The sequence below is a fragment of the Gallus gallus genome, chromosome 4 (genome assembly GCF_016699485.2).
Source record: "Gallus gallus isolate bGalGal1 chromosome 4, bGalGal1.mat.broiler.GRCg7b, whole genome shotgun sequence".
Lineage (NCBI taxonomy): Eukaryota > Metazoa > Chordata > Aves > Galliformes > Phasianidae > Gallus > Gallus gallus.
The window spans coordinates 3,318,320-3,343,313 of record NC_052535.1 but is presented as its reverse complement, the minus strand read 5'-3'; the positions used below and the strand labels follow the sequence as shown (position 1 = coordinate 3,343,313).

Below are 24,994 nucleotides of genomic sequence, written 5' to 3'. Positions count from 1 at the left end.
CAACATTTGTTTCTCAAAAGACAATTTCAGATATTTAGAATCACACTCAATAAACATTTGGAATGTGGCCTGTTTACTACTTGAAGGTCATTTTCGTTACAGAAATGAGAATCTTAGCATTCTATCAGCACTATAGCCAAGCTAAATACGTAGGCTGGAGTCCTTGTATTATGGCATTTTGTTGCATCTCATTAAAAACCCCAAACCTTCCCATATGAACTACTGGAATCGTATTTACAACTGATGGGATTTTGAAAAACACAGTCTTTAAAAATGTTGTTGGATAAAAGAATTCCTGATACGTTTTCTCCTTCCCTAATGAGACAGAGCCGATGTATCAAAGCTGTGGGGAGGGGAAAAAGGAGTAGAAGAATGATGGCAAATAGATCTTCTCCAACACCTGTTGGACAAAAATAACACGTTTTCAGAAAATAGATTTGCTTCATGGGAGGGACCGTGCACGACACGTGATGTTAACACCAGTCAGGTCTGAGCTATTTCATTTCAGTGCGCTGCACTTTGTTAAATAACACATCTCACAGATAATAAGAATTTTATTGGAACATTGTAATTCCCAACCCACTTTCAGGTGTCCTCAGAGTTTATATCTGTGTGAGACCGTGAATGATAAAGAGGATAAACTGCTATCAAATGACAAATCTCTCGGGTTGTCCTAAGTGACTACAATCCATCCTTTTGTAGATGTGAAAGGTTAGGCAGAATTCAAACCAGCTTGAGTAATTCCAGCTCTTGTGGTGGTTACTTTACAACCACCTGCCCAGAGGATGTACAACAATTACCATTTCTGAATTAAGTTTTAGCTATTCCAGACCAGGGCGAGTTTACTCTTGTTATGCGAGTGCGACTGGGGACATCTGGGCCCCAGGTCCCTTTCTAGAAGAGGAAGATCTCTTACTAGTGACTGCAGTTTCTTCTTCACATCCCCTGCCCAAGAAAGCTTTTAGCAGCAAATATGATACAGTGCTAATGTCTATATACTCTATGCTCCTTCTATTTACAGAGTAGTTTTACATTTTATTATATCCCATTGTACATCTTTACATAGTACCATTATCATTTCAATTCCTTGTTCTGCAATTCAATGCATACTTGGGTAACTGCCTTTCCATGTCCGGTTTTAGACTTAGCTTTAAAAAAAAAAAAGGTAGAAAAGAAGCACAGTGGTGCAATGTCCAGGCACTTTCCATGTTGCTCAGCAGAAGCAGCAAGAACCCTGTCTGAAAGCACGGTAAACTCAAGGGGGAGGAAAAACCCAAATCTCTGCTCATGGTGGATTTTTAAAAATCCTTTACACAGTTCCAAATATTCCTGAGAAAGCTCTGTAAAATGTCACCCATACGTTTATATTTCAGCAGTGGGTCTGAGAGAGCAGTAACTTCCATTGCTGGATGTGCCGCTGATGGCGCAGAAGACGTGCAAGGAGTCGTGCATCCACGGCGAATGCATTGGGTCCTCGTGGTATATCTAGACAGAACAGAACAGCCACAAGCTCAGCAAAAGTTTCAGTTTGTTACTATCAAAAAAGTTGTTTAAAAAGGTTATGGGAAAGAGATATCCAACCTTGTCTTCAGAGCTGTTTCACAAAGGCAGCATAACAAAAATGAGAAAGAACAGTGATTTAGCAATTTCGGTAGCATTCAGACATATACGCCCTTCTATGCATTACCAAATAGCCTTCAGTTATGACTATCCAGTCTAGAGAAGAAACAATTTTCTCCATACAGAACTTTTAAATTATATCCTAACATCAATAAAAATCAGATCTAAATATTTATATATATAAGCATGGGGGATATAAGCAGCTAAGTGCAGCAAACACCACTACATCTGTGCCACGTGCCAAGATTTCACACTCTCTAAGCTGAAGGATGCCTTACAGCACTGAATCTACGTGCACCAGTAGAGCTGTAAAGGCCTGAGTGCATTTTTACCCTGTAATTCATCAGAGTTTGTCTGAGTTTACAGTCAGCAAACTGAGATATGGGCCATCAGCAACAGCTTCTGGACACCCTGTTCAGCCACTCAGAGGCTTCTCGTGCCCATCTGGCTCCAGCTTACCAGTTGTTTTCACATTTCCATTAATTAAAATATCATTGGAAAGGTCACAGGCTGACCCATCTGCCCCATCGCCTTCACTAAGTGCGCTGTCTGTGCTTCACGGCACTGAACCCACTTAGAAAAGGACCTGTTATTTGTAATGAGAACCCTCAATAAATATAATGTACCTTTATGTTTAACTGACTAACTCTGCAGGAGAGGAAAACATGGTTCACTGTTTAGATTGTCAGATATTGAGCTCGTTTGATGGCAGTACAAAGTTCAGGTCAGCAGTTATCTATGTGTCGTTGTACAACAACTAAGAACGGTGCTCGTAAATACCATATTTTAATACAAATTCTAAAGCCCCACAGAAGAAAGTGAAAATATACCCTTCCCAATGAGCAATTCACTTGGATATTTCAGTTGCTGTACTATCCTGCACATTAATCAGAGAACAGGACAATGCATTTGTAAATATGTAAAAACCATAGCGCACGCTATAACGGTACTTCTTTGTTCCAGGATAATTTTAACTGTAGTGCTGCCACAGTGCAGAACTGAGTGATTTGTTTCCAATTTGACTATTGCAGAATTCAGAAACCACAGAAGTTCCAGCAGCTGCATGCAAATCAGATGTCCTGGAGGAGCGCATTTGCAAACAGCACGGAGTAAGCAGGTGGCAACTCCTACAACAAACAGCCCTCAACAAAATTCAGCAATGAAGTAAACAAGGGAGGCAACGCATGTGAAAAAAAATGAGCGTGCTAAAGGAAGAGACCACGAAGAGAAAGGTGGTCCTGAGCGGAACAGCAGGGAAATCTAACGCAGAGGGGACGCGGCAGTCACCCATTCACAAACATGTCCGCTTTTATATCTCTACAGTGAAATTCAGCCCCATCATGGCACTCCACATCCTGTTCCCCTGCAGTGGTATAATGCTTCTTCTTTAAAATAAAAAGCCTTTGAGCATTGCTTTACTGTACGTAAGTCTGCCTTAGTAAAAGCAGCCCGGTGCACTTTGGTTGCTTTGCCACTTGCGTGTTTTTGTGTTCCTTTGAACAACTGCTTCGACTACTGTGGGATTTACCTATTTTCAGGGACTGCTGCAGTTTCAGTTAACTGTCACACATGGGATAGTTGCATTAAAAGCAAATAAATGAAGTTTAAGCTGTGTATTATCTAAGCCATAGGAAGACAAAAGACATTACATCAGCAGGAGATTTTGGAAACTCTCTCCTGACTTTCAAGACCTATGAATCACCCACAGCACAGCCGCACAGCCAGCACCACTCATCATGCTTGCTGCTATACAACTATAATGAGCTTTTTTTTTTGGTCTTAATGAAGGCAAAATAGGAAAGCAGATGCTACTTCAGAAAGTTCTCATTGTATTTCACAGCACAATACTAGGTAGGTGTGCACCTCTCTGATTCCACTATTCAAATGTGTTTTCCTAGAAAGATCCAATAGAACATTAAAACAGATGATGGAAGGCAGCACAAGTATCTCCAGAGTGCATGCAAATGGTTGGTAGTAAGTCAACGATCAAAGAAAGTATACTTTAAAGGGAAAAAAAAGGAAGTCAAGCAGGATATAATTGAGGAAATGGAAATCTGGGCAGAGAACTTCAATCTGCGCCTTATTACAGCTTTCCTGCAATGTAGAAAACACGAACGCAAACATGGCACAAGAATTCGGATGACCACAATACCTAGGAAACCAAGGACACGAGTCACTGAAGACTCCATTCTGCATACCAACACCGGGATGAGAATTTCTGTCACAGAATGAGAGGATTGTAGGGGTTGGAAGGGGGATCATCGAGTCCAACCCCTTGCTACAGCAGGTTCCCCAGAGCAGGTTGTGTGGGAAAGCATCCAGGTGGGTCTTGGATATCTCCAGAGAAGGAGACTCCATAACCCCCTGTTCCAGTGCTCTGTCACCCTCGCTCATTGCTGTTCATGCTGCTAAGATGGAATGGGAAAGCAATCATGTCATTGATAATGTGAGCTGTTTTCTATTAGTTTTCAGTGAGTTTTCAGCTTTAGCTAGTTTTCAAACACAGAGAACCACTTCTGTGGGCTCCTGACATGCAGTACATGCCTGTTCATGGATGATGTCCGAAAGCTCTTTCACCATATCCCGGAAGTTTGACTTTAGTCCCTCATGGTACTCCACTTGATCCTCCTTAATGAGCCTCTCGTTGAGCTCCAGAGCAATTCCACAGGCTTGTATAAATTTCCTGCGGAGGAAGAGAATGAACTTTAGGCATGACCATTTCCCAGCCTTCTATTGAAGCAAACAACCATGTCTTCCTGTTACTTCAAGTCACATTCAAGGGCCATCCTCTGAGCACAGTGGATCAGGGAATGGGGAAGGACTGCAACACAGGACTGTGTTTTCTGAAGGATCTCCTTGGAGGCTCCATAGGCCCTAAATGGGGCACACACCTGCAGTCCAACAAAGTGGTCTCTGACCCTCTGCAGAACCTGTGCACCACACACAGCGAGCAGATCCCAAGGGAGCCCAACTAGCTGCCAGTGGGGTCACAAACAGAGGCAGGTCATGGTCAGGTGCACAGGGCTTGGTCCATCTGAGCTCAAATTGCTAACAGCAGGCACACCCTCCAGGAAGAAATTTAGATCACGTGGAGCTCTAATACTGTTTTCGCAGCTATTCATTTCATGGTTTCTCATTTTCTTCTCTTTACATGCATGCGTAGTTCTCCTTTTAGTAAATTAATTAATTATTTTAACTGAGACTATCACAAAAACACAAGCATTTCTGGGATTTTCCAGGATGTGTTTGTGTGTGTGTGTGTGTGTGTGCATGAAACACATTATGTGTGGTTTCTCTTTCTGGCTGCACAGCAGGGCTGGAAAGTAAAGAAAAACATTACCTCTGCTCTGCAGCCGTGCATGGCAGATTTGCAAAGATTATTTACTTATTCCTTCCACGGTTTGCTTGGTCATTTGATGAAGGTAAACAGGATTGACCCAAATGCTGCTCTGTCCATAAGTTACCAGTGGGTAAAATGAGAATCAGCAGCAGCAAGCAATAAATATAGGAGCTGGTGGGCAACTGCTTGCTGCTGGAAGGTCCAGAAAGTAGTGCGGCAAAGCGTGGGGACACACATAGTCCTGAGGTAAAGTGAGAGCTTCGCCTGGTTGGGTCTTGGGGGACACTTTAAAGCGGGAGGTAAGAGGTCATGTTCAAAGCACCTACTGTGAAGGGCTGGAGAGAGACAGAAAAACGCCTGTGCAAGTCATGTCGTGTCCAAAATGAGAGACAGAATCAAGAATGATGGTCCCCCACAAGCTGAAAAGGGATTTGTTTCAAAATACTTCATCATTATGTAGTCAAAAAATCCCTTTGGGAAGATGGGAAAACAATGCATATGAAAGAGCCCTGAATGTGACCATCAGTTCTCTGGTTTTCAAACATTCTTTCTTCACACTGTCAGCTCAAATACCAATGCAAATAACTGAATAAGGCATTCAAGCATGGAAATCACAACCCTAAGACCTGACGTGTATTGTTACCTTGGCTTTTTTCCCTATGTCTGAGCAGCTTGTGACACATGGATCTTTGTAAGATACACCTGAGCATGCAGCATCTGCTGATTTTGGGGACATGCAAAAACACACCTGGAAAAACCAGTACTGTGTTCCAGCCAGGCTGCTATTTTTTATTACATTAGAAATCCTACCTGAACATTTCTTTCAACTCGTTCACCTTCTTAGCAGGATATTTGCTGGACTGGCTGTCACTTAGGAAAGCCCTGGCATAGGCCAAGGGGCCAGCATTAACCTGGAACCAAAGAAGTAAAAAGTCATTTGTGCCACAGCTTTGAGTCACCAAGGGCATTTCAGAAGGTTAGAACAATTTTTTAAGGCTTGAAAATCATTATCATGTTATTTGAATGCCACCAACTCTGCTCTACTAATATCACAAGAGCAAGCTGAAGTCTCTAGACCTGAGTATTAGTTTTTCGATCCAGGTTTTGAAAGCCCGAAAGCTATATGGAGATAAAGAAGAGGAAGGGAGTCTGTTTCCTCATACTTTCCTCATACTTCTGCTTGGCAAGCAGTATGGTCTGAGTCTTAAAGTCATATATCCGGCTGGAAAAAAGTCAGGTTCACAGAGAGGTTATTTCTGCCTGATATTTACCAGAGCAATCTTAAAGAATTAAGTATATTTCAACACTCTTCCACGGCCAGCTAATGTACAGTAACACTTAGCACTGCAAACACCACTGGACAAAATGCTTATCGTCTCAAAACACCTGTTGGTGTAAGTGGCAGGCTGATGGCTGCAGTGCTGCAAAGCAGGCAGTTAATCATTTATGGAAAGCAACTGCGCCGTGCTGCAAAAAGATGACTCACTGAGAGGTGTCTGTCAATGCAGTTCTGAAGGGCTGTCAAGCCTTACCTGCACAGAAACACAGCCTTGCAATTTGAGCTGCAGCTGGATCATGTCAACGTCGCTGGCGGAGCAGAGCTTTTGCAGCTCTGCTGTCTTGTCTTTTATTTCATCAGTTGCAACATCAATTGGTTTTAAATTAACCTGATGCTCATAATTCACTGGAATTCTCTTCTTTACGTATGGAAAGGAGTTCAAAGCTGGCAGAAACAGCAAAGGAGGTTTATAGATTGAAAGGCTGTTCAGTAAACAGAAGTATGTACAGGTAGATCCTTGCCTTCAGTTTTACTCGGCGTGGGTGAAATCCTGAACAAAGCCCTCATTTTACAGCATCATTTATTCACTGATAAAAATTTGCCCATAGAAATGTAAGATAAATTCCCCCTCCCAGTGAGATTATTACATCACAATTCTGACTAAGAAGTGGAGAGAATTTCTGACTCCTCTGGGATATTTTTATGAGCTAAAGTAAGTCTATAATTAGTTGCTGATACCTACTGCCTCATGTTGAGATGCTTTAACTTACTGGTTAGAATGGTCCTTTTTTTACACTGTTCTTCCACACTGCCATGCTTTTTTCCAGATAAAGTGTAAGGAGTCTCAAATACGAATCTGTTGATATTATGATTCCTTTCAAATTCAGTCTTTCTTTCAGAAATTTCTTTGTCTTCAAAATAGGGCTTCACATAAGTCACTTGAATGTGAGCGTATCTGGGGTCAAGGTCTTTAATGTTGACCTGTGAAACAAGAGAGTTACACACCAGAAAAACAAAGGTTAGTAACTCACAATTGTTTAATTTATCCCCTGGGACCTGACGAACACTCTGATTCCCTGCTATCCCAGCCCCATTGCACGTATGTGAATGACACATCTACTACTCCCTTTGACCTCAGCAGGGATGGCTAGACTGTGAGCTAGCAGACACACATGACAATGAGGCTGCAGCACAAGAAATACCTCATCTGGTGTCGAAAAAGGTGTACTTGGAAGGAGCAGTCATATCACGCTATCCATCAATGCAGCACATTCACGTGTTACTCAGTCCTTCTAATACAACCATGTTGGTTCCAGGCCATGAGCTACCACTTGTGCAGCACTGTGCTGTAGCATGCAAATCTGCAGGCTTGCACAAAACCTTTGAGGTCTCCAGTATTGCCTTTAGTAACCCAGGTGAATCCATAGCTGTAACTCAAGGGTGTGTACAGCCCTTTGCAGTGAGCACAAACAAATATTCTATGCCCAGTGTAGTCCCAGGCCCTGGAGAACAATATTTATGTCACACTCATCTGCTACGTAGCCCCGATGTTCATGCATTTCACTAGCTTCTTCACGCAGTTTAATTTTACCTTATTAGAATCCTGGATAATTTTTACTGTTTCCGACCCAAATTTTTCTCCATAGAGCTTAAGAAGTCTGAAGGAGATCTCGGAAAGGCCCGTCAGCTTTGGCTCTTTGTAGATATATTCCTTCCCATCTTCTTCTTCAAAGAATGTCTAGCATTAATCACAGACAAGTCATGAGGAATAGATGAGTTTCTTTCAGATTTGCTGGTTTGAAAGCAACTTTCTACTAACAATTCAGAACGCCAGTAAGGCTTAGAAGGTTTGCACAAAGACTCTGTGTGGTCAGTCTAACAGATTCCTTCAGATATTGCGTAAAGAAATTGTATCCTCGACCAATACAAACACAACATTATCAAGCACAATGGCCTGAGTATGACTAACAAGAAATCCAAACAGTGTGGCAGAGGGGTTTGGCCAGAGGTTGTTTTTTGAGGGAGGTTGGGAAGAGGCAACCAGGACAAAAAGCACAAAAACAAAGCATTGAGAACGAGTAGAAAAGCAAATTTTCTAAGCCCTGAACACAGAGCCATGTGAAATTTGGAAATAAGAGGGTTTTGTGTAAGCCAATGGGGACTTCAAGCAATACATGAAGAAACATATTTCCACTGCTTTGATTTCTCCTGTATTCAGGGAAGTGGAACTCCGAATATTTGTGGTAAGTAGAGAAAAACTTGCAGCAAAGATTGTGCCTGCATCACCAGTCCTTCCTGTAACATAAACAGTGTGAAAGCCTCACGCTTTGGCAAGCTGCTCTGGTCAGGAGTCGTGACAGACTGTTAAAAGGATCTCCGTGCAGCTGACAATATAAAGCTGGCAAAGCTCTAAAGTGCAAAACTGGATCAAGTATTGGCTGTCAGGGTGATCTTAGCTTGAGTAATCTGACCCAGTTATTTCTGTAGATTCTAGAAAACCAAATTAGCAGTTGTTTAATTTGTAGCTAACTTATTTGCTTTTCACATATCAAAAGTACGAAGTCTGGAACCAAACGTTTGCTGCTGCAGAAGTCAGTGATCAGATATGTTGTATGTGAAGTGACAGTGGTGTTCGAAGGTACAAACCCAGAATGGTTTCAGGGGTACACATCAATTGCTCTAAAAGAAGGAACCAGGAAAGACAGGGCTAGAGTCATTTACATAGCATTTTCTAGAGAGGTGACCTGCATTTCCCCCCAGAGTCATGGGTCCACAAGTAGAAGAAGACCATCCAAAGACACATGGGAGATGAGATGTAACACACTTCATTAGATTAGCTGGAGAAATAACAACGCTGTGTAACCGCCTTCAGGCTCAGAAGATGCAATAATATTACATTCCTTCTTGGGACTTTGAGCCCTAGATCTTCTCGATTTTTCCAACTATTTAGAATCACAGAATGGCTTGGGTTGGAGAATGGCTTAAGACCTGCCTGAGCAGTAGCTGAATGGGACAGGATGGCAGGTGAGCAGTAGCTGGTGAGCCTGTGTTTATACTTACTTGTCCATAAAATGCCACTCTGAAAAAGGTTCCAAGAAGCCTCTTCCTTGTGTGCATCACCTCCAGTATCTTAGCATATGCCCCATGAAGCGTTCTGTACAGTTGGGTAAGTTTCTGGAAAGCAAAATTTGACATCTTTAAAGCAGAATTTTAAGTAGGAAATTCTAACTAAAGCTGGAAGCTACTGAAATATCTGAACACAATCCTCTGGAGGATTCAAACCAGAATTTCAGGCTTCAGGCCTGAAAGATACCACAGGCTGCAATAAAACCACTGTCCCTAGAGAGAAGACTGAACCTACAGTCTCAGCATGTTCCCTGACTAAGCCTTTAAAGGTAGAGAAACTTGCAGTAGTTTCCTCAGTGAATTTTTTTTTTCCCTAATGAAAAACAGCTTTACGATGAGAAAAAATAGATAAAGACTTCTCCAAACCTCAATTGCAGAGTTGGACGCTGTCCTAATGTGGAAGGATCATGGGAGAGGGAGGGAAAGGGAAGCACTGTTCAGCAGCAGACCCTTACCAGAGCACAGATCACAGCACGTGCTGGGAAGGAGCAAAGCTTTAACTCCTCTCACTGCATTATCTTTCACTAATTTGTTTAATGACCAGCACTGAAGCACAGCGTGTGCTACACTGAGGCCAACCCATTAATTTAACATCAGAAATACAAACACCTTGCTTTGTTCCTAGCAGACCGTGAAATGACCCGACACACATAACCGAGTTCAAAATGCGTACCTCAAATTCACGCCGCTTTTCATAAATAGGAATGATCAGTTTGGAAACTTCAGAAATTGTTTCGTAACGCTCTGCTTTCCATAGACCATCCACACATTGCTCCAGCAGCTCCACTAGGACTTCCTACAAGAGCAGCCAAACGGGCATTGTTAAGTCAAGAAGAAGATAAATCATTTGAGCTTCAGATAATTTAATGAGTTCCACTATTGTGGCCAGAACTACAAAAGTTTAGGCACTGCGTGCTCCTGGCCTTTTCAAAGGTATTCTATCAGTTTCAAATGAAAAAAAAAAAAAACCCAATTGTTAAAAAGTTTAATTCTTAATAACTCGTTTGCACAACAGTAAGCAAGTGCGCCTTGGTTATTTAGGTACCTCCCAAGAAAATGCCAAAGCTTTGGGAGGATATGGAGATGATAGCCTTGGAAGAGAAAGGGTGCACGTGGTGGGGATCCCCAGCCCGAGCATTGATGAGAGGACATTCAAGCAGAGCGCACATTCAAGATCCAACTTGCTCAGCCACATGGCCCACTCAATGCAATTGCACAGGGGTGGTGCAGAAGTAATTGTCTTTATAACTTACAGGAGGATCTTCTCACTTCCCCCGTGCCCTGCTTTGGTTTTTGGACAGTTTGCTGCCATGGCAGCACAGCCCTAACTCAAGGGGAACCTGAGTTGACTTCCTGCTCAGCAGAGCTTGACTTCTAACCTTCTGTACCTCCTTGAAAATACTATGCTGCGCTGTCCTGTGCTGGCGAGAGTTAGCATTTGCATAACATGGCAAGCAAAGTTTGCGGTGTAGCTTTTTCAGTCTCAGGGCTAGAAAAGCCTTTCAAAGGAACCAAAAAGCTATACCAGATTTACGTTTCTGAATTGCACACAAAAAAAATCTATCAGTGCAGATTTCTCTTGGGACATTGCCATGGAACAGTCTTTTATGCAGATGCCAGCGTACAGCTATAGTTTGTTACAGCTCACATGAGTCTAAAACTAAACCTTAATTGGTTATCAAAACTCCTGTAGTCTGTGCTACGTGACCTCACCTCACTGTAATGTACGTCCATCATCCCGCCATCTTCTTTCATTGCACCTTCTTCGTCGATGTTGGGAGTGATTTTCCTGAAGGCAGTGCATCCACTGGGGAAGAGTTCTGTAGTAGACAAAAGCAAATGGATTTGTGGAATAATTTATTTCAAATATATCTTGCTTCAATGGCCAAGGAAGCAGTCCCTTGATAATGAAGTCCTACAAGCAGCAGAGGACTTGACTCCCATTTTTGTTGCTCATTTGCTATAATAGGACTGAACACATCAGAATCTCCCCAGCCATTTGCCATAGGAATCTTTTCTGATATGTGACTAACACCAAACACAGCAGATCTTCCAGTGTGCTATCCAAAGTCACCTTTGAACCAACCTAATGGCCTGCAACTGACTGGCAGTCAGGAGAGAAGAGCAAGGGTGTATTTTTGCACAGAAGATGCAAGAAGAAAGCTATCATGAGATGCTGGAAAACCGGTAGGAAGTGACTAGGGTTGTACACCCCGAGCAGAAAGCACAGTTCTTGCTGCACCCCAGAGCTTTGAGTAGGTCAGTCTGTACTGAACCATTTCCAGCCTTACACATACATATACGTAAAGAGTGTCAGTGATAGAAAAAACTCAAGGTATTCACTTGATATTCCTTTCGACTTGTTCCTTTTCTTTTCTACGAGTTCTCCTCTGTGATTGTGATCCCAAAGGGGTTAGAACCACATGGCGGTTGTGGTCAGCAGCCTCCAGGACACAAATAAAGAATGACCACTTTAAATGCTTTCCCCTCTGCCATGGGAAGTTTGTATACGTATCAAATAAGCATGCCCTGATTCTTCTCACTTAGCCAACACAAAGTACAGAATGTGGAGGGACTTCCAGCCCGCTGAGCAAGGCCCTCAGAGATCTTTCCTGCCAAGGCACTGTCTGTAGTCATCTTCTGTGCAGCCTAACACTGAATTAGTGGGAAGCTAATTCCCTTTCAGCACTACTTCCTCACATAGATATATGAAATGTGGTCAATGTATCAATTGGAGAATTGATATTTACAAGAAAACCTGCAAAATGTTGTGTTGTTACTTGAGAACACGTGAGTCTGTCCTTGCTTCCTGTTTTGCATTAAACCACAACGCTCCCTTTTTTTCCTGGTTGCTCTTTACATATTTGTATAGTTAGGTTACATATTTGTATAGTCAGGCTTTAGCCTCATTTTTTGACTATATTTTGACTGCTTTCTCCTATAGTTTCCCATATTGACTATAGTGATACTTCTGATGAACACAGTGGCAGACAGTTTTTAACATGGGCTTCCCCTGTGAGCACATTTCCCATTGTGAAATACATCCAAACATTTAAACCGAGACGCGATGTGTCGGTTCTCATTTTACTCAGTAAAGTGCCAACATGACTACCTAGGAAGACCTGACCAGCCCAGGAACACCTGGATTACTTTCTTTAAAAATATTCACCATCCTATACCTTCACCACGCCAAAATACATTGGTTTTTTTTTTTTTTTTTTTATCTCTTTAGCTTGTTCAGAAGAGATCTACAAATAACCATTCACCAGACTGTCACTCATCACTGCATGGCCTCATGCTCCTCAAACAGCAAACGCTTACTTTTCCTGTGCAGAAACTCTGCAACGAGGGCTGCTACGTGAACGTAACACATGGCTGCCTGCAAAGCACAAAGGGAAAATTAAAATGTCATCTCCACATCTGTCTTGCTAAACATCGTGTTTTTAATTATGTCAATTACCTCTGAGAAGTCTCCATTTTTCACATGTATTTTTGCCATACTGTCCAGCCATGTTTTCCGTAGCTCTGGGGTACTTGCATAGGATTTAGCTAAGCTGTACTGTAGATCTATCAGCATTTCTGGATCCTTTTCATGTTCTTTCATTTGGGCAGTGGCCATAAGCACTGTACGGATCCTCTTTGTCAAATCTTTGACTTCCGAAGGAAAAGCAGTTGCCTGATACAAAACAAATCTAATTAGAAGCAAACACAGAGACAAAAGGTGTGGCAGGCTTTTTTTCAAAGACTGTTGCTACCCGTAAGCCAAAACTCCACTTACTGCCAATCTAAAAAGCAAAGTATAGGAGATAACGCTGACTGCAGTTTTACCTATTGAACTCACAGTGCATACAGCATACAGTATTTAACATGCAATCAGAAGTGTTTCCATCTGGGCATGCACGGGATGTTGGCTATTCCCGTGCTGAACTGCAGCAGGTACTTCTGCAAGCTGAGGAGCTGGGTGAGGGTGGGACAGAAGTGCTCCTTGCATGCAAACACCACAGAACAGAACCATAAACTGTTCCTGAAGCATTTTCCACTGAGTTCACCATCTGGACTGTTAGTGACTGATGTGGTCACTCTTTAGTTCCTGAAGTCCCACGGGCATTCTCACCACAGGAATGCATTAAAGAAACACAGGCTCCAGCTGATCCTCTGCTATAAGCAGGATCAGCATCGTGTTAGATCGAGGCTTGTCCAGCCAAGTTTTGATAATCTCCAAGGAAAAATATCTGACATCCTTTTTGGTCCCTGTTCCAAAAACAGAACGATTCTGGGAAGTCATTTTTCTTTATGTAAAGTTGGAATTTCCCTTGTAGCATCTCGTGCCTATTGCCTCCTGTCCCGTCTCTCTGCACCTCAGGGACGAGTCTGACTTCCTCTTCTCTAAAACCTCCAGTTAGATGCCTCCTCATCTTTCTCTTCCCTGTGCTGAGCCTGGCTCACTTGTCCCACATGCCAGCTCCTCAGCTCCGTGTCTGTGCACAGCACCATCTTCAATGTCCTGGAATCTCTCTTGTACTGGGAGATCTCTCCCATGCTCTTGCTCCTATGTAAGCACATAATCTGGATGTAACAAAGGTTACATCCAGATAAGGTGAGCAAAATGGGGATTAGTGAAACCCTTATCAACATCCGTGTGCAGAAGGGAACAGAGGTTCTGTCAGATATATCCAAAATACAATTTCGTTATATTGCAATCCAACACCTAACTGAGGCTCCCACTCCCTGAGCTCATAGAATGATCACAGAGCTGTAAAACTTCTCCCATTTTTCTCAGTCCAGCGTTGGCAGCTATACTGGGTGCAATAGAGCAAATTGTAGTGATGATTTGTTATTCCGCGAATTGGATAGAAGCTGTTTATTCCAGCACAAAGGCAGATCATTATTTTCCAAAGAAATACAATCATCACTGTCTACCAAAGAAGGCTTTATTAATATTACTTACAATCAAATAATTATTTTTAATTCCTGCTAATTATGGCCGTTAGGCAACAGGCCCTCCTCTGTCATTCCTATCAAAGCTGGAACTTCTTAGAAAGCTCTTTGCATACTCTTGAAAGGAGCACCCCATGTAAAGTATAACCTGAACTGTAGTGCTCCCTCCTCTTGGCATGAAGCATCACAGTGGAACATGATACAGTGCAGCTGTCCCTATTGCTGTTGGCATTATCCCTTCTTTACTGAGCAAACAGCCCAGTGCAGGCGCATAAATTTTACAGTTAGAACTAACTAGGCTCACGCTAAACATGATTTTCTTGAGTGCATCTCGCATTAACGGCTGATAGCACACGATGTGATTTCTCTTCTTCAACCTACCTTCATCGGCCTGTCACTGTTTGCAAAGTTGTTAATGATGAGCAAGGAGTCCTGAAACCTCGTCCCACCGCTGAGTGCCACATCTGCTATTAACTGGCTCACTGCAATTATTATCTGTTGAGACAGCAAAGGGGCATTATTTAAACGAGCCTAATAGAAGAGCTTTATTGTCACAGTTACATAAAAAGCTCATACAAAACACCATATCTTTCCCACAGTGTAAGCAAGGGCCGTTGTTGTGGCTTCACTGTCTGATCTCCCATGGACAAACACTCCTCAGAGGGCCAAACTGCTTTGCTGAACAGCAAGTTCACAGAATTAAGGAGATAACAGTCTTAATACAAATGCTGATGCAGAAGTAAGCACCTTGGTTATCATCATCCTCCCCGTTTTGTCACAATCCACACAACTGGATCTGTTCATCTGCACCTCTAAATTTGCTTCAAAAAAGTAGCACTGCAAAAGCAGCTCCAGCAAAGTCCCTCCTCCTGCCCTGAAGGTGTCTCTTATGCCATCCTCCCACCCCACCCCAGCCAGCACCCAAGGCACAGGTGTGTCTTGCAGCTGCAATTCCAAAACAACAACGTGGAGTGCTTGATGGCATCGTATTGCACCCAAAAGGCAAAGCCAGGAAGCTTTTTGTCCATATGTAAGATTGCTCCTTTTAAAAATAAATGATAAGCTCCTCTGTAGACATGAGGTGAGATGTGGCTATGCTGATGCACCCATTCACTACCCCTGAGGCATCCCACCGCCCTCCTTCCCCCAGCTGCTCACCTGAAGGTGCGTTCTCAGAAACGTTCTCCTTTTGGTGAACTCAAAGTTGTTTCTCATCAGCAGATACAGAAGAGCGGAGGCTTCATTCCTTGTGGAGGTCACCTTCGAAGTGCAGCACTTGAGGATCTCGTAGCAGAGGGCAGCACACATGTTCACCCTTCCCTTGAAAAATGCTGAGGGAAACTTCACAAGAGACAGGCAAACATTAGAATATACACCACAAAATTACACCTAGGGGGCTCAGATGGGCAAGGGCATGGGGCGGTACGTTGGGCTCAAGCTTGGAAAGCCGAAATAAAACTTCTGCCAGACTGTTGTGCTCAAAACTAATTTGTGGGAATAATTTCAGGGCCTATTTTTAACCACACTTCCTTGCCGTCCTTCACCGTCATACTTTTTGGGGATGTGCTTGTGTGTGTCCATCTATCCCTATCCCAAACAACATTTGGGTTCAGTGGCAGATTCTCAGCACATCAGACAGACAGAATTCTGTCTTATGCCCTTACAAAAGCCCTAACCATGGGCAGTAGGAAAGAGGAGAGGTCCCACCAATGGCTGCTGTGGGAGATATCTGCCAAAGCCCTGCAACAGGGCCAGCTGGCAAACACGTCCTTGGATGCCTGCACCACTACTTCCACACGCCCCAGAAAAAAACTCCTAAAAGTATGACTTCCCTCAGGAATTCCAGTATGCAAACAAAGCACACGCTTGTCCCAGAGCCCCTAACACACATGATGACTCCTGCCCTGCCCCCCCCCCATACTGAGCTGGCCGCAGGGAGCAGCGGAACAAAGCCAAACTGCAGTGCGAGTCATCTCAGCTGGCAGCAGGTCTTGGGGATTTGCAGTGGAAGGGGAAAACCAATGGCCCACACTGTTGTAGCACATCTGTCCACTGAGCAAACACCTATTTCAGAGCTGCAGACCTCTATGCAGGGCTTGCTGGAGCACCAATCCACCTGCGGTTGGAGTGGTGGTTAGTGGGGAGGGGACACTGCACGCTGCTTCCTTCCACCCCCACTGCATTGGGCTGGGCACAGGGAAGCAGAAGAAGGAAGGGTTTGGTGCTGGCATGCAGCCATCTTCGCAGCCACCGCAGGGATGTGGCTGCAGGGGGGGACACCAGAGCCTGCCTGGGGAGCGGAGGCTGCTGGGGCACGGCAGGATGGCACTCTGAGCCCTACAGATTTCCTGGCACAGCCATAACCATGGGTCTTATCCATGCAGGGGAGAGGTTTGCTCAGTTCATGTCTTTCTGGGCATGGTTCATGAGCCAATTCTGTTCTACTACCTTCTCCTCATAGGAGATGACAGTAAATATTGCCAAAGTATTCACTCACATCCCCCGAGTCAGAGCCTGGAGCTGTCACCTTGGCCCTCTATCTTTTATGTTAAATATATGTGATTCAGAAAAGCTTGTAGGTCCTCAGTAATCTTTAAGATCCCTTCCAAACTAGGCTAAACTGCTGGGGCATTACCATGGCATGCTGGTAAGCGGGTTTTAAAACGGGAACCAAGGAGTTGTGTCTACCAAGACTACCCCATTGGGTGTAGTCCACCATTACACAGGGCCACACAGGTTAAAAGTGTGAAGACACTGCTCCAGGACTTGGTGATCTCTGCCACTTGCTGAAAATACTTACAGGGAAAAAAAAAAGAGGGGGAGGGGGGGGGGGGAGGGGAGAAAAGAAGTAAATAAAATGGGGCCAAGAGGATCGAATGTGCACTTGAGCAAGGAGCTATTAAGTAATTGCTGCCTTTTGTAATTCAGTTCTTCCCCCATTGCGAGCTGTGGTTATGTTCAGAATTGGGATTAGCCCAGAGCTGGCTGCACTAATGTGAAACTGGGAGTGCATGGGCAGCACAGGGATACCCAAGGGAATATGGCTGGCACTGGCTCTCAGCATGAATCACTGACTGCCTGCAGAGACTTATCAGACACTTCCAACCCAACGCTAGGGAGAAAAGTTTTGCCTGGGGACCTGCTGGAGAACAAGCCCCAGTCCTCTCTCTGTTCATTTCTCCCTGTGTTGCTCCAAGAGGAGAACCTGTTCCCTGTTCACAGTGAGCCTGCACCCCCAGGCAACTACCTATTGGAGACTGATCCTGAGCAGATGTTATCACTCCTGGCACCCAGGCAGCACCCAAAGAGTTTGTGCTTGCTGTAGCTCTGGCCAGCTGCTGAGTTTCAGCTGCCAGGGGCCATTATAAACCCCAGTAAAGCAGGGCAGACAGCTTTATGCTCCCTCCTGCCTTTTTCAGCCTAGAAGATAGTGAAGTTCCCAGCCTGCTGCTGTGAGATTGTGCTAACAGGGATGGAAAGCAAGACTTGATGTGGTTGGATACAAACAGCTGTTGCAGCAAAAAAGCAAGACTCTGCTGCCCTGTTCCTTCAGGGCCTGGGATTGGTGATGCCTCCAACATGTTATCACAGCCAGCAAAGCAGAGAGAGCATCCTTCCCAAATTCCCAGCACACATGCATGCAAGCAGCATTCATTTTAGACCCAAAACCAAACATGCAAGCCATTATAGACCTTGTTTGTTCTTTGCTTTCTTGCGACATATCTTTTTAAAGTCTCCTGCCTAGCAAATGACCAGGTTTAGTGAAGGAAGAAGGGTATTTTTAAGACAGATTTTAGGAAGCGAAATAGCTCTCAGTTTTTCCCTCCAACAATCCTTTGCTGTGACACGAGACAAAAGGGAGAGTCTTTTTGTTGTAATTATTGGCTGCAGGTGGCCATACAAAATGGGAAATAGTCTATTCCAGCTGTGTCAGAGGCATAATGCAGTCTTGGCTTTCTCAAAGTTAACACTAATTTATAGCTGGCCATGATACGCAACTCAAAACAAAACAGCACGATTTCTGTATTTCAAAGCAAGCTGGCAGGAAAAAAAGCCATCCTTGCACTTGCTGTGAAACGCTGTAACCCTCACCCCCAGTTATTTAATCGTCACCTTGTCTCTTAGAAAAGCCCTTCAGAGGACTTAAAAGGAAGTTCGGGACCCATGTGGTTACAGAGTTGGCAAAGAAATCACTTCCTTATAGATACCATCTGCTGGGCTCCTATCTTGCTTTTACAGAAGCAACACTGTGTCCTGTCACTGGGGAAATGTGAGAAATTAACTGAAAGAAATCTTTCAGATCTCAGGACCAGCAAATCATCGAATGGCAGAATCACAGTCTGGTTTGGGTTGGAAGGTTCCATAAAGACCATCCAACACCAACCCCAGCCATGGGCCGGGTGCCCCCCGCCCCACCTGGCCTTGAGCGCTTCCAGCAATGGGGCACCCCCAGCTCTGGGCAGCCCGTGCCAGTGACTCACCACCCTAAATGCCAAATCCACTGTGGGTTTGCTGAGCTGGCAGAAACCCAAGGAAACCACCCGGATCCCCATCCTCACAGCAGCCCAGAGTGCAGCCTGCACTGCTACAATTGGTGTTTTGGAAATGTAACCCCCACAGGGCTCCAGGCAGTGAAGGCTGATGGTGAGATCAGATGGAACAGGTGTGTAGGTTTGGCTGCACACTTAAACAACCACAGAAAAATTGCCAAGGAGGCAAGGAAGGTCTCTTATTTGCTATAGGCAGAATTTCTTTTTTTACAGCTAAACGAAGTTTCAGCTAATTAAGGGGAGAGAGGAACAGGTAGGCTGCGTCCATGTGGGCTGCGTGTAGATCTGCAGCAGGATGTATTTCAAGGCTGTGCAGAACATGGTCAAGCAGAAAACTTGACAGACACAGGGAAAGGCAGAACAATAACCATGAATTAGACCCTGCAGAAAAAATGGAGTGATTCCTGCTGGTGCCAGCTGTCAGTGTGGGAGGATGTAAGGAGCCCTGTGGAAAACCTCAAGTAGGAAATTGTGCTGTCTGGAGCCAGCTACTTAGTGAGACTTCTGCATTTTCTGCTTTTGGTCTATCTGCTCAGGACAAACCAAACATCAGTCCTAGACATATTCATATTAGCTCTTAGCTTTGCTGTGTGGTTACAGTAAAGCATTTGTAGCACAGGCTTTTTCCATCTTTGAAAAACAGTTTTAGATGTCTCTGTCTTGTAACAAACTTTGCTCAGCGAGTTGTGCAAGACCTCCTTTGGAAATAATTGCTGCATATCCATTGCATGCTGGGCTGCCTGGCCGCAATCTCAAGCCACACAAATTTACCTCATTAACAAAGTTGTGTTGTGCTCCAGTGACTCCAGAGCTTTTCATTCATCTTATTATGACTGTGCAGCTTGGAAGCAATGGAGCTCGCGTGTACCTATGCTATCTGAAACGTACTTATGAGAAGTGGTACGTTGTGACAAACATGGAAGGAAGTGCCAGTAATAGTATCAGTCACTGCTCTGGTGTGGTTAGCTGTGGCTTTGAGCTCAGGGGGTTGGACAGCCTCACTGTGTTCCAGTGCTCTGAGATCAGCAAAGTGCAGGGATTGGTTCAGCCATGCTACCCTCTCCCACATGCAGCCAAGGCCAGCAGATACTGGTCTCCCCTGCCATGCCTACAGAAATCCCACAGGTGTGTGTCACGTACCTTGCTAATGAAAGCTCTCAGGGAGGCAAACACGTGCTTAAGAGCTGCTTCTGACTGCCCGTTTTTCAGAAAAGCAAGATGAATATCAAAAACCTTCTTCATGAGGGGATTGTGGCCGTCGTTGCTTAAGAGCTGGGTCTGGAAAGCAATGAGAGCATTTACTCTGCAGCAACGTTGTGCCCAAAGGTGAAAATGGCAGAGACAATTTTGCGCCATTAATCAGATCAATTCTTAACCCAGATGTAGAGCAGAGCCTTCAGTAAAAATATAACCAGAAAGCACGACAATCAGTACAACTTACAGTATTTGGCCAGAGGCTACTTTAAGAGAAGGGAATAAAACCATGTTGCCACTGTTGCATCACTAATTGCAAAACAAAGTTAGGTTTTGGACAGTGCTCTGTAAAATATTCACCCATGGTCCAGATATGCTTTAAATAAAACAGGCAGTTGCCAACATAATGCACTGTTTTCTCTGTTTTGCTTGATGAGCCTCCAGAAGTGGTTTATTTACGATCCACATGTTTTAATTGAAATTATTTATGCTGTCAGTAAGAACAGCATCAGCACTTTTGCTGCAGCACACATCGGTGTGGTAACACTGCATGTCTGTAAAAGCAAAGCAGAAGCCCATTAAAACAGAAGGGAATGCAGCCTATCCTGTGGTTTGAAAATCACATTGTTTTGTGGTTCAGCTATATTAAAAAAGAGGTAACTGTGGAAGTAAAACAAGCTTTAACTCTTGCATCTAATTCCTGCTGCTGCTGCCAAACTGCAGTGGAGCAGATGGAAGCACCAGAATGGCCTCTTTGCTCTGTAACAGAAGCACAGGATATGATCTGTTTTGTGTTGTTCGGTACATCTGAAAACAAAATTTTGGTGGTGCATACTCTGAAATACAGAGCTGTTCTTGCAACACCACACAAAGCACACTGCTCTGGAGGAACTCATGAGCTGAGTTCCTCCAGCTTCGAGGAAGAGCTTTTCTGGACCAGTACGTCAGTACTTGGTTGCCTGCCTGGGCTTCTCTCCATCACAGAGGCTCTGATTCTTCCAGATGTCAGTGTCTGCCACAAATGTGAATCACTACATAGAGGGGAAGACCTCTACCAGAGGCACTGGTTCTATTTGGACTGTCAAGTACAGCTGGAATGCCTCAGCCCCAGAGACATCCATGTACAGCAATATACAGAAATCGAAATCCAAGCAATCAATGGTAGAAAGCAGTGACTGTTCAAAGCATGCCAGACCTTCATTTCCCTTTCCACTGGTCCCTCCTTTCTATACTGTGGTTTCCTTTTCTCCTATTTTGCTAATGTGTACAATCACGACACAATATCCACATAATTTTCTCTGGTCTTGCATTTTTGAAGGAATTAGGAGACATTGCATAATTGCTTGGCAAGCCCATGAAACATTCCATGCAATCTGTCAGTCTAAAAGAATGGATCACTGAAAGCAACAGGCACACAGAAACACAGCATGCTGTTCTAGGGCACTTTTGATTTCAAAGCTGACCTTGAAACTCTGAGTGAAAAAAGAGATGGTGTCCAGGACCGTCAGGCACACTTCGGTGGCTATGTTGCCCTCCAGCAAGGCCTGGTGCACAATATCTGCTTCTGAGGTGCCTGCATCTGCAGATGGAAAGGAAATCGGGAGGAAATGGTGCTCAGCACTCTGGTTCCCACCAAATCTAAATGCTGATACAGATGAGGATGCACCCTTTCCACATCCCTGGGTGATGAGGAGCAAGTGACCAATGGACGCGTGCAGTTTTCAACAGGCTAATATGGCATGGGCACACCTCGCTCTGCTGTACGTACTGTGGTTGAGCGTGAAGGATGTGTCCAAGCTGCCCAGGTGCTGAAGCCGTGCCTGCATCCCCCCAGCTCTGCTGCGAAGTGCTGGCATCGTCTGCGATTTCCTATCAGCTGCCCCATGCTTGGACACCCAGGCATCGTGCACCCTGTAAAGGGAAGGAAGGCCATGGGATAGGACAAGGCTCCAGACCTGGGGGCTGCAGCACAAGAAGAATGAGGAGCTGCCAGAGTGGGTCTGGAGGAGGGCTGCGAAGATGCCCAGGGGTCTGGAGCACTTCTATGAGGAAAGGTCAAGGGAGCTAGGTTTGTTTAGCTTGGAGAAGAGAAGGCTCTGGGGAGACCTCATTGTGGCCTTTCAGTACTTGAGGAGAGATTATAAGCACTTTTTACGTGGTCTAACAGTGATAAGATAAGGGGAAATGGTTTTAAACTAAAAGAGGGGAAAGTTAGAATAGATGTTAGGAAGAAATTCTTTACTCGGAGGGCACTGACACTCACCAGGCACTGACATTGTTGCCTGGAAAAGCTGTGGGTGCCCCATCCTTGGAGATGTCCAAGGCCATGGATGGGGCTCTGGGCAGCCTGAGCTGGTGGGGGGCACCCAGCCCACAGCAGGGGTTTGGAGCTCAATGATCTTAAAGGTACCTTCCAACCTCAGCCATTCTGTGATTCTATGACACTTGAGGCAGCTGCCAGGAGACCTGGCCTCCCTCTGATGCACTAATGTGACTCATCCCAATACTGACTGAGCTACTCTCACCTGCTTCAGATTGCCTTAGAGCTAAGAACACCAGCGCTGCTGCTCATAGGGCTGGGATGGAGCCATGCCTCATGTCTCACCTGCAGCCAGCTGCGGAGTACATTGCAAACCTGTGCAGGCAGCTAGAAGTGCCTGGGGCTGGGGGTCTTGTGCAAGAACTAGAGAGGAGGGAAGGGGAAGGGTGCTACATGGAGAGGACTCTGCTTGTTGCATGGCACTAAGCTGAGTCCCACTGTGGCCCCACAGACTTCCTGCCTGCTAGGGTTTGCCCAGTGTGGGTCTGAGTGCTCCCTTCCTGCCTGAGCTGCAGCAGGGAGTATGGGGATAGTCCCCAAGCCTGAATGAAAGAGCACAGTACCTGGCGATATTTCTCTTCCCCACGTATCTGAAGTGAAATAAACACACTCTAGAAAGAAAGAAAGAAAGAAAAATGTTACAGATTCTGCAGATCAGGAACAATCAGAACATTTGAAGTCTTCCCAATCCTTGTCTGTGGACGCACTCCTCCACACGTGAGACTTCGTGGTCTATATTCATGCACTGCAAGACCTCGGGTCCTTGCTTCTGAACTCCCTGGTGCACTGCTGACTCCCCAGCTATCTGCTGCTGTCCCACCTCGTCACACCCTGGCCAGACACCTGGAGGGCTCTGCAGGGCCCTGTGCATCCTGAGAAGCACATGCACTCACTTCTTCCTCGCTGCCAGCACAAAGGTGCAGGGTTTGAACTGCAGCCTCTTGATACTCACTCCAGAAGCACAAGGACGTTGATCAGCTCTTGGGGTGAGAATTTGTTCCAGTAGGCTAAAAGCGTATCTGAGGGAGAGAAAGAAATACATCGAGATCCTTTTCTTTTAATAGAAAAGGGACCTTATAGACCCAAGCAGCCCATGATGGCCACTTGTCTTTCTGGCTGCCCTCTGGTACACCCCATAAGGAGCAAGAGCCACCAACCTTCAGAGATCATCTTCACAATGTAGAGGTAGCACATCAGGAGCGTGCGGATCTCAAACTGGTCCAGGCGGCTGCAGTGAGACACGCTGCTCCTCGTGGAGCTTCTGCGGATCTAATGGGACAGGAATGTCACATGGAGGCCCAGTGGCCATGGGTGCGTGGGCTGTGCTTGAGCACAGACACTACAAATCTGGCATGTGTTGGATGCACCAGCTCTCCTCCCGTCCCCAACAGCACCTCGCAGGACATGCCTTGGACACGTCCCATCTAGGGATGGGCAGTCTGGAAATCCAGCCAAAGCTTTCTTTGCCCAGAAAACAAATGTCTGGGCAGAGAAGGATGCCTTATCCAGCCAGATGCATGGCAGCCTTGCTACCGCTCCTGCTCGCTACGGCATCTGAGCTCTGTGACATTTCTGAAGTCAAGTTTTCTTCCAAACAAAATTCATTTGCTTTCATGGTTTAAAGCAAGAATCTTTTTGTTGAATACGTATGGATCAAACCAAAACGTCAGTAACTAAAGAAACAGGAACTTTCCACTTAAGAAAAGAACCATTTTGTTTTTTCCTCCTGGGTTTTGGGAGTGTCTCTTGTTTTTTTCCCCTCCTCTTTCCTGAGTTAGGCAAACACAAGTGAAAGCCTTCTGTTGTCAGTGCTTGAGGGAAAGGAAGGCTTGGGCATTCTGTGGTGGGAAAGAGGGGACTTTTAAAGTTGTACCAAATCCTTCGGCATTCTCTGTGCTTGCCCTGGTCATATCCTCCGACAAACAGATAAAATTAAGCTCTAAGGAGGACGCTTCTCTTAAAGCTGTGCCTCACATGTTTGGAAACCGACCCGAAGATCGTATGTGTTGTTTATTCTGGGGCAGGCTATGGACGTGAGTCATAAGAACACAAAATTAAACATTCAGATTAAGGCTGGAGATACAGTGCTATGGCTAGAACTGTGCTGCTGACCATGCCAAACTGTCCAGACAGCACACACTCCAACAGATCCACAATAAACAGTGTCTGCTCCCATACAGAGCCTTGAAGCTGTGCTCCTTCACAGTGCGTTGCTGTCACAGGGCTTTGAGGAAGTGATATGTATTGACAGAGAAGCTATTTTCTACTACTCTGAAAAATATACCTTCAAGGACACCCATGAGTGTGCCTGGCTGTGGGGAAAGTCAAACGCTTTCTGCAAACCCAGCCAGGTGTTGCTGCCAGCAGGGTGGAAGCACGTGCTCTGAGCTCTGCTGAATGTGAGCAGTGTGATGCTCAGGCAATTATCTGTGCTTGGTTTTGTAGCCTTGTCATCCTTGCGGGGGGAGCCCCACCTTTTCTGAGCGTGTCAGGACGCGGTCAGTAGGAGCCTGGATAAGCATTGCTTTGCTTCGCTCGTTGGAAGGGCCCACATTTCTAAAGCTGTATCAAGGATCCGTGCCAACCCAACACATCTGGAGAGCACCTGAAGGCAAACCAGGAGCTGG

At 45.0% G+C, this 24,994-nt stretch overlaps 1 protein-coding gene across 3 annotated transcripts in view; it reads right to left on the bottom strand.

Moving 5' to 3' along the window:
* Positions 1 to 536: 536 nt before the first annotated feature.
* DOCK11 (dedicator of cytokinesis 11) overlaps positions 537 to 24,994 on the bottom strand; it is a 70,042-nt gene continuing 45,584 nt past the window's right edge. For all 3 annotated transcript variants that reach the window (XM_015278441.4, XM_015278442.4, XM_015278443.4), the window contains exons 35-53: positions 23,525 to 23,636; positions 23,320 to 23,386; positions 22,931 to 22,978; positions 21,816 to 21,958; positions 21,511 to 21,626; positions 19,994 to 20,131; positions 15,462 to 15,644; positions 14,685 to 14,798; positions 12,826 to 13,041; positions 12,687 to 12,744; positions 11,079 to 11,185; positions 10,039 to 10,161; positions 9,300 to 9,413; positions 7,831 to 7,977; positions 7,010 to 7,220; positions 6,493 to 6,683; positions 5,771 to 5,871; positions 4,165 to 4,303; positions 537 to 1,485 (exon numbers count right to left, since the gene is read on the bottom strand). In XM_015278441.4, coding sequence (XP_015133927.2) covers positions 1,363 to 1,485; positions 4,165 to 4,303; positions 5,771 to 5,871; positions 6,493 to 6,683; positions 7,010 to 7,220; positions 7,831 to 7,977; positions 9,300 to 9,413; positions 10,039 to 10,161; positions 11,079 to 11,185; positions 12,687 to 12,744; positions 12,826 to 13,041; positions 14,685 to 14,798; positions 15,462 to 15,644; positions 19,994 to 20,131; positions 21,511 to 21,626; positions 21,816 to 21,958; positions 22,931 to 22,978; positions 23,320 to 23,386; positions 23,525 to 23,636 — 2,451 coding nt within the window. In that variant the 3' untranslated portion in view covers positions 537 to 1,362. The remainder of the gene's footprint in view (positions 1,486 to 4,164; positions 4,304 to 5,770; positions 5,872 to 6,492; positions 6,684 to 7,009; positions 7,221 to 7,830; positions 7,978 to 9,299; positions 9,414 to 10,038; positions 10,162 to 11,078; positions 11,186 to 12,686; positions 12,745 to 12,825; positions 13,042 to 14,684; positions 14,799 to 15,461; positions 15,645 to 19,993; positions 20,132 to 21,510; positions 21,627 to 21,815; positions 21,959 to 22,930; positions 22,979 to 23,319; positions 23,387 to 23,524; positions 23,637 to 24,994) is intronic.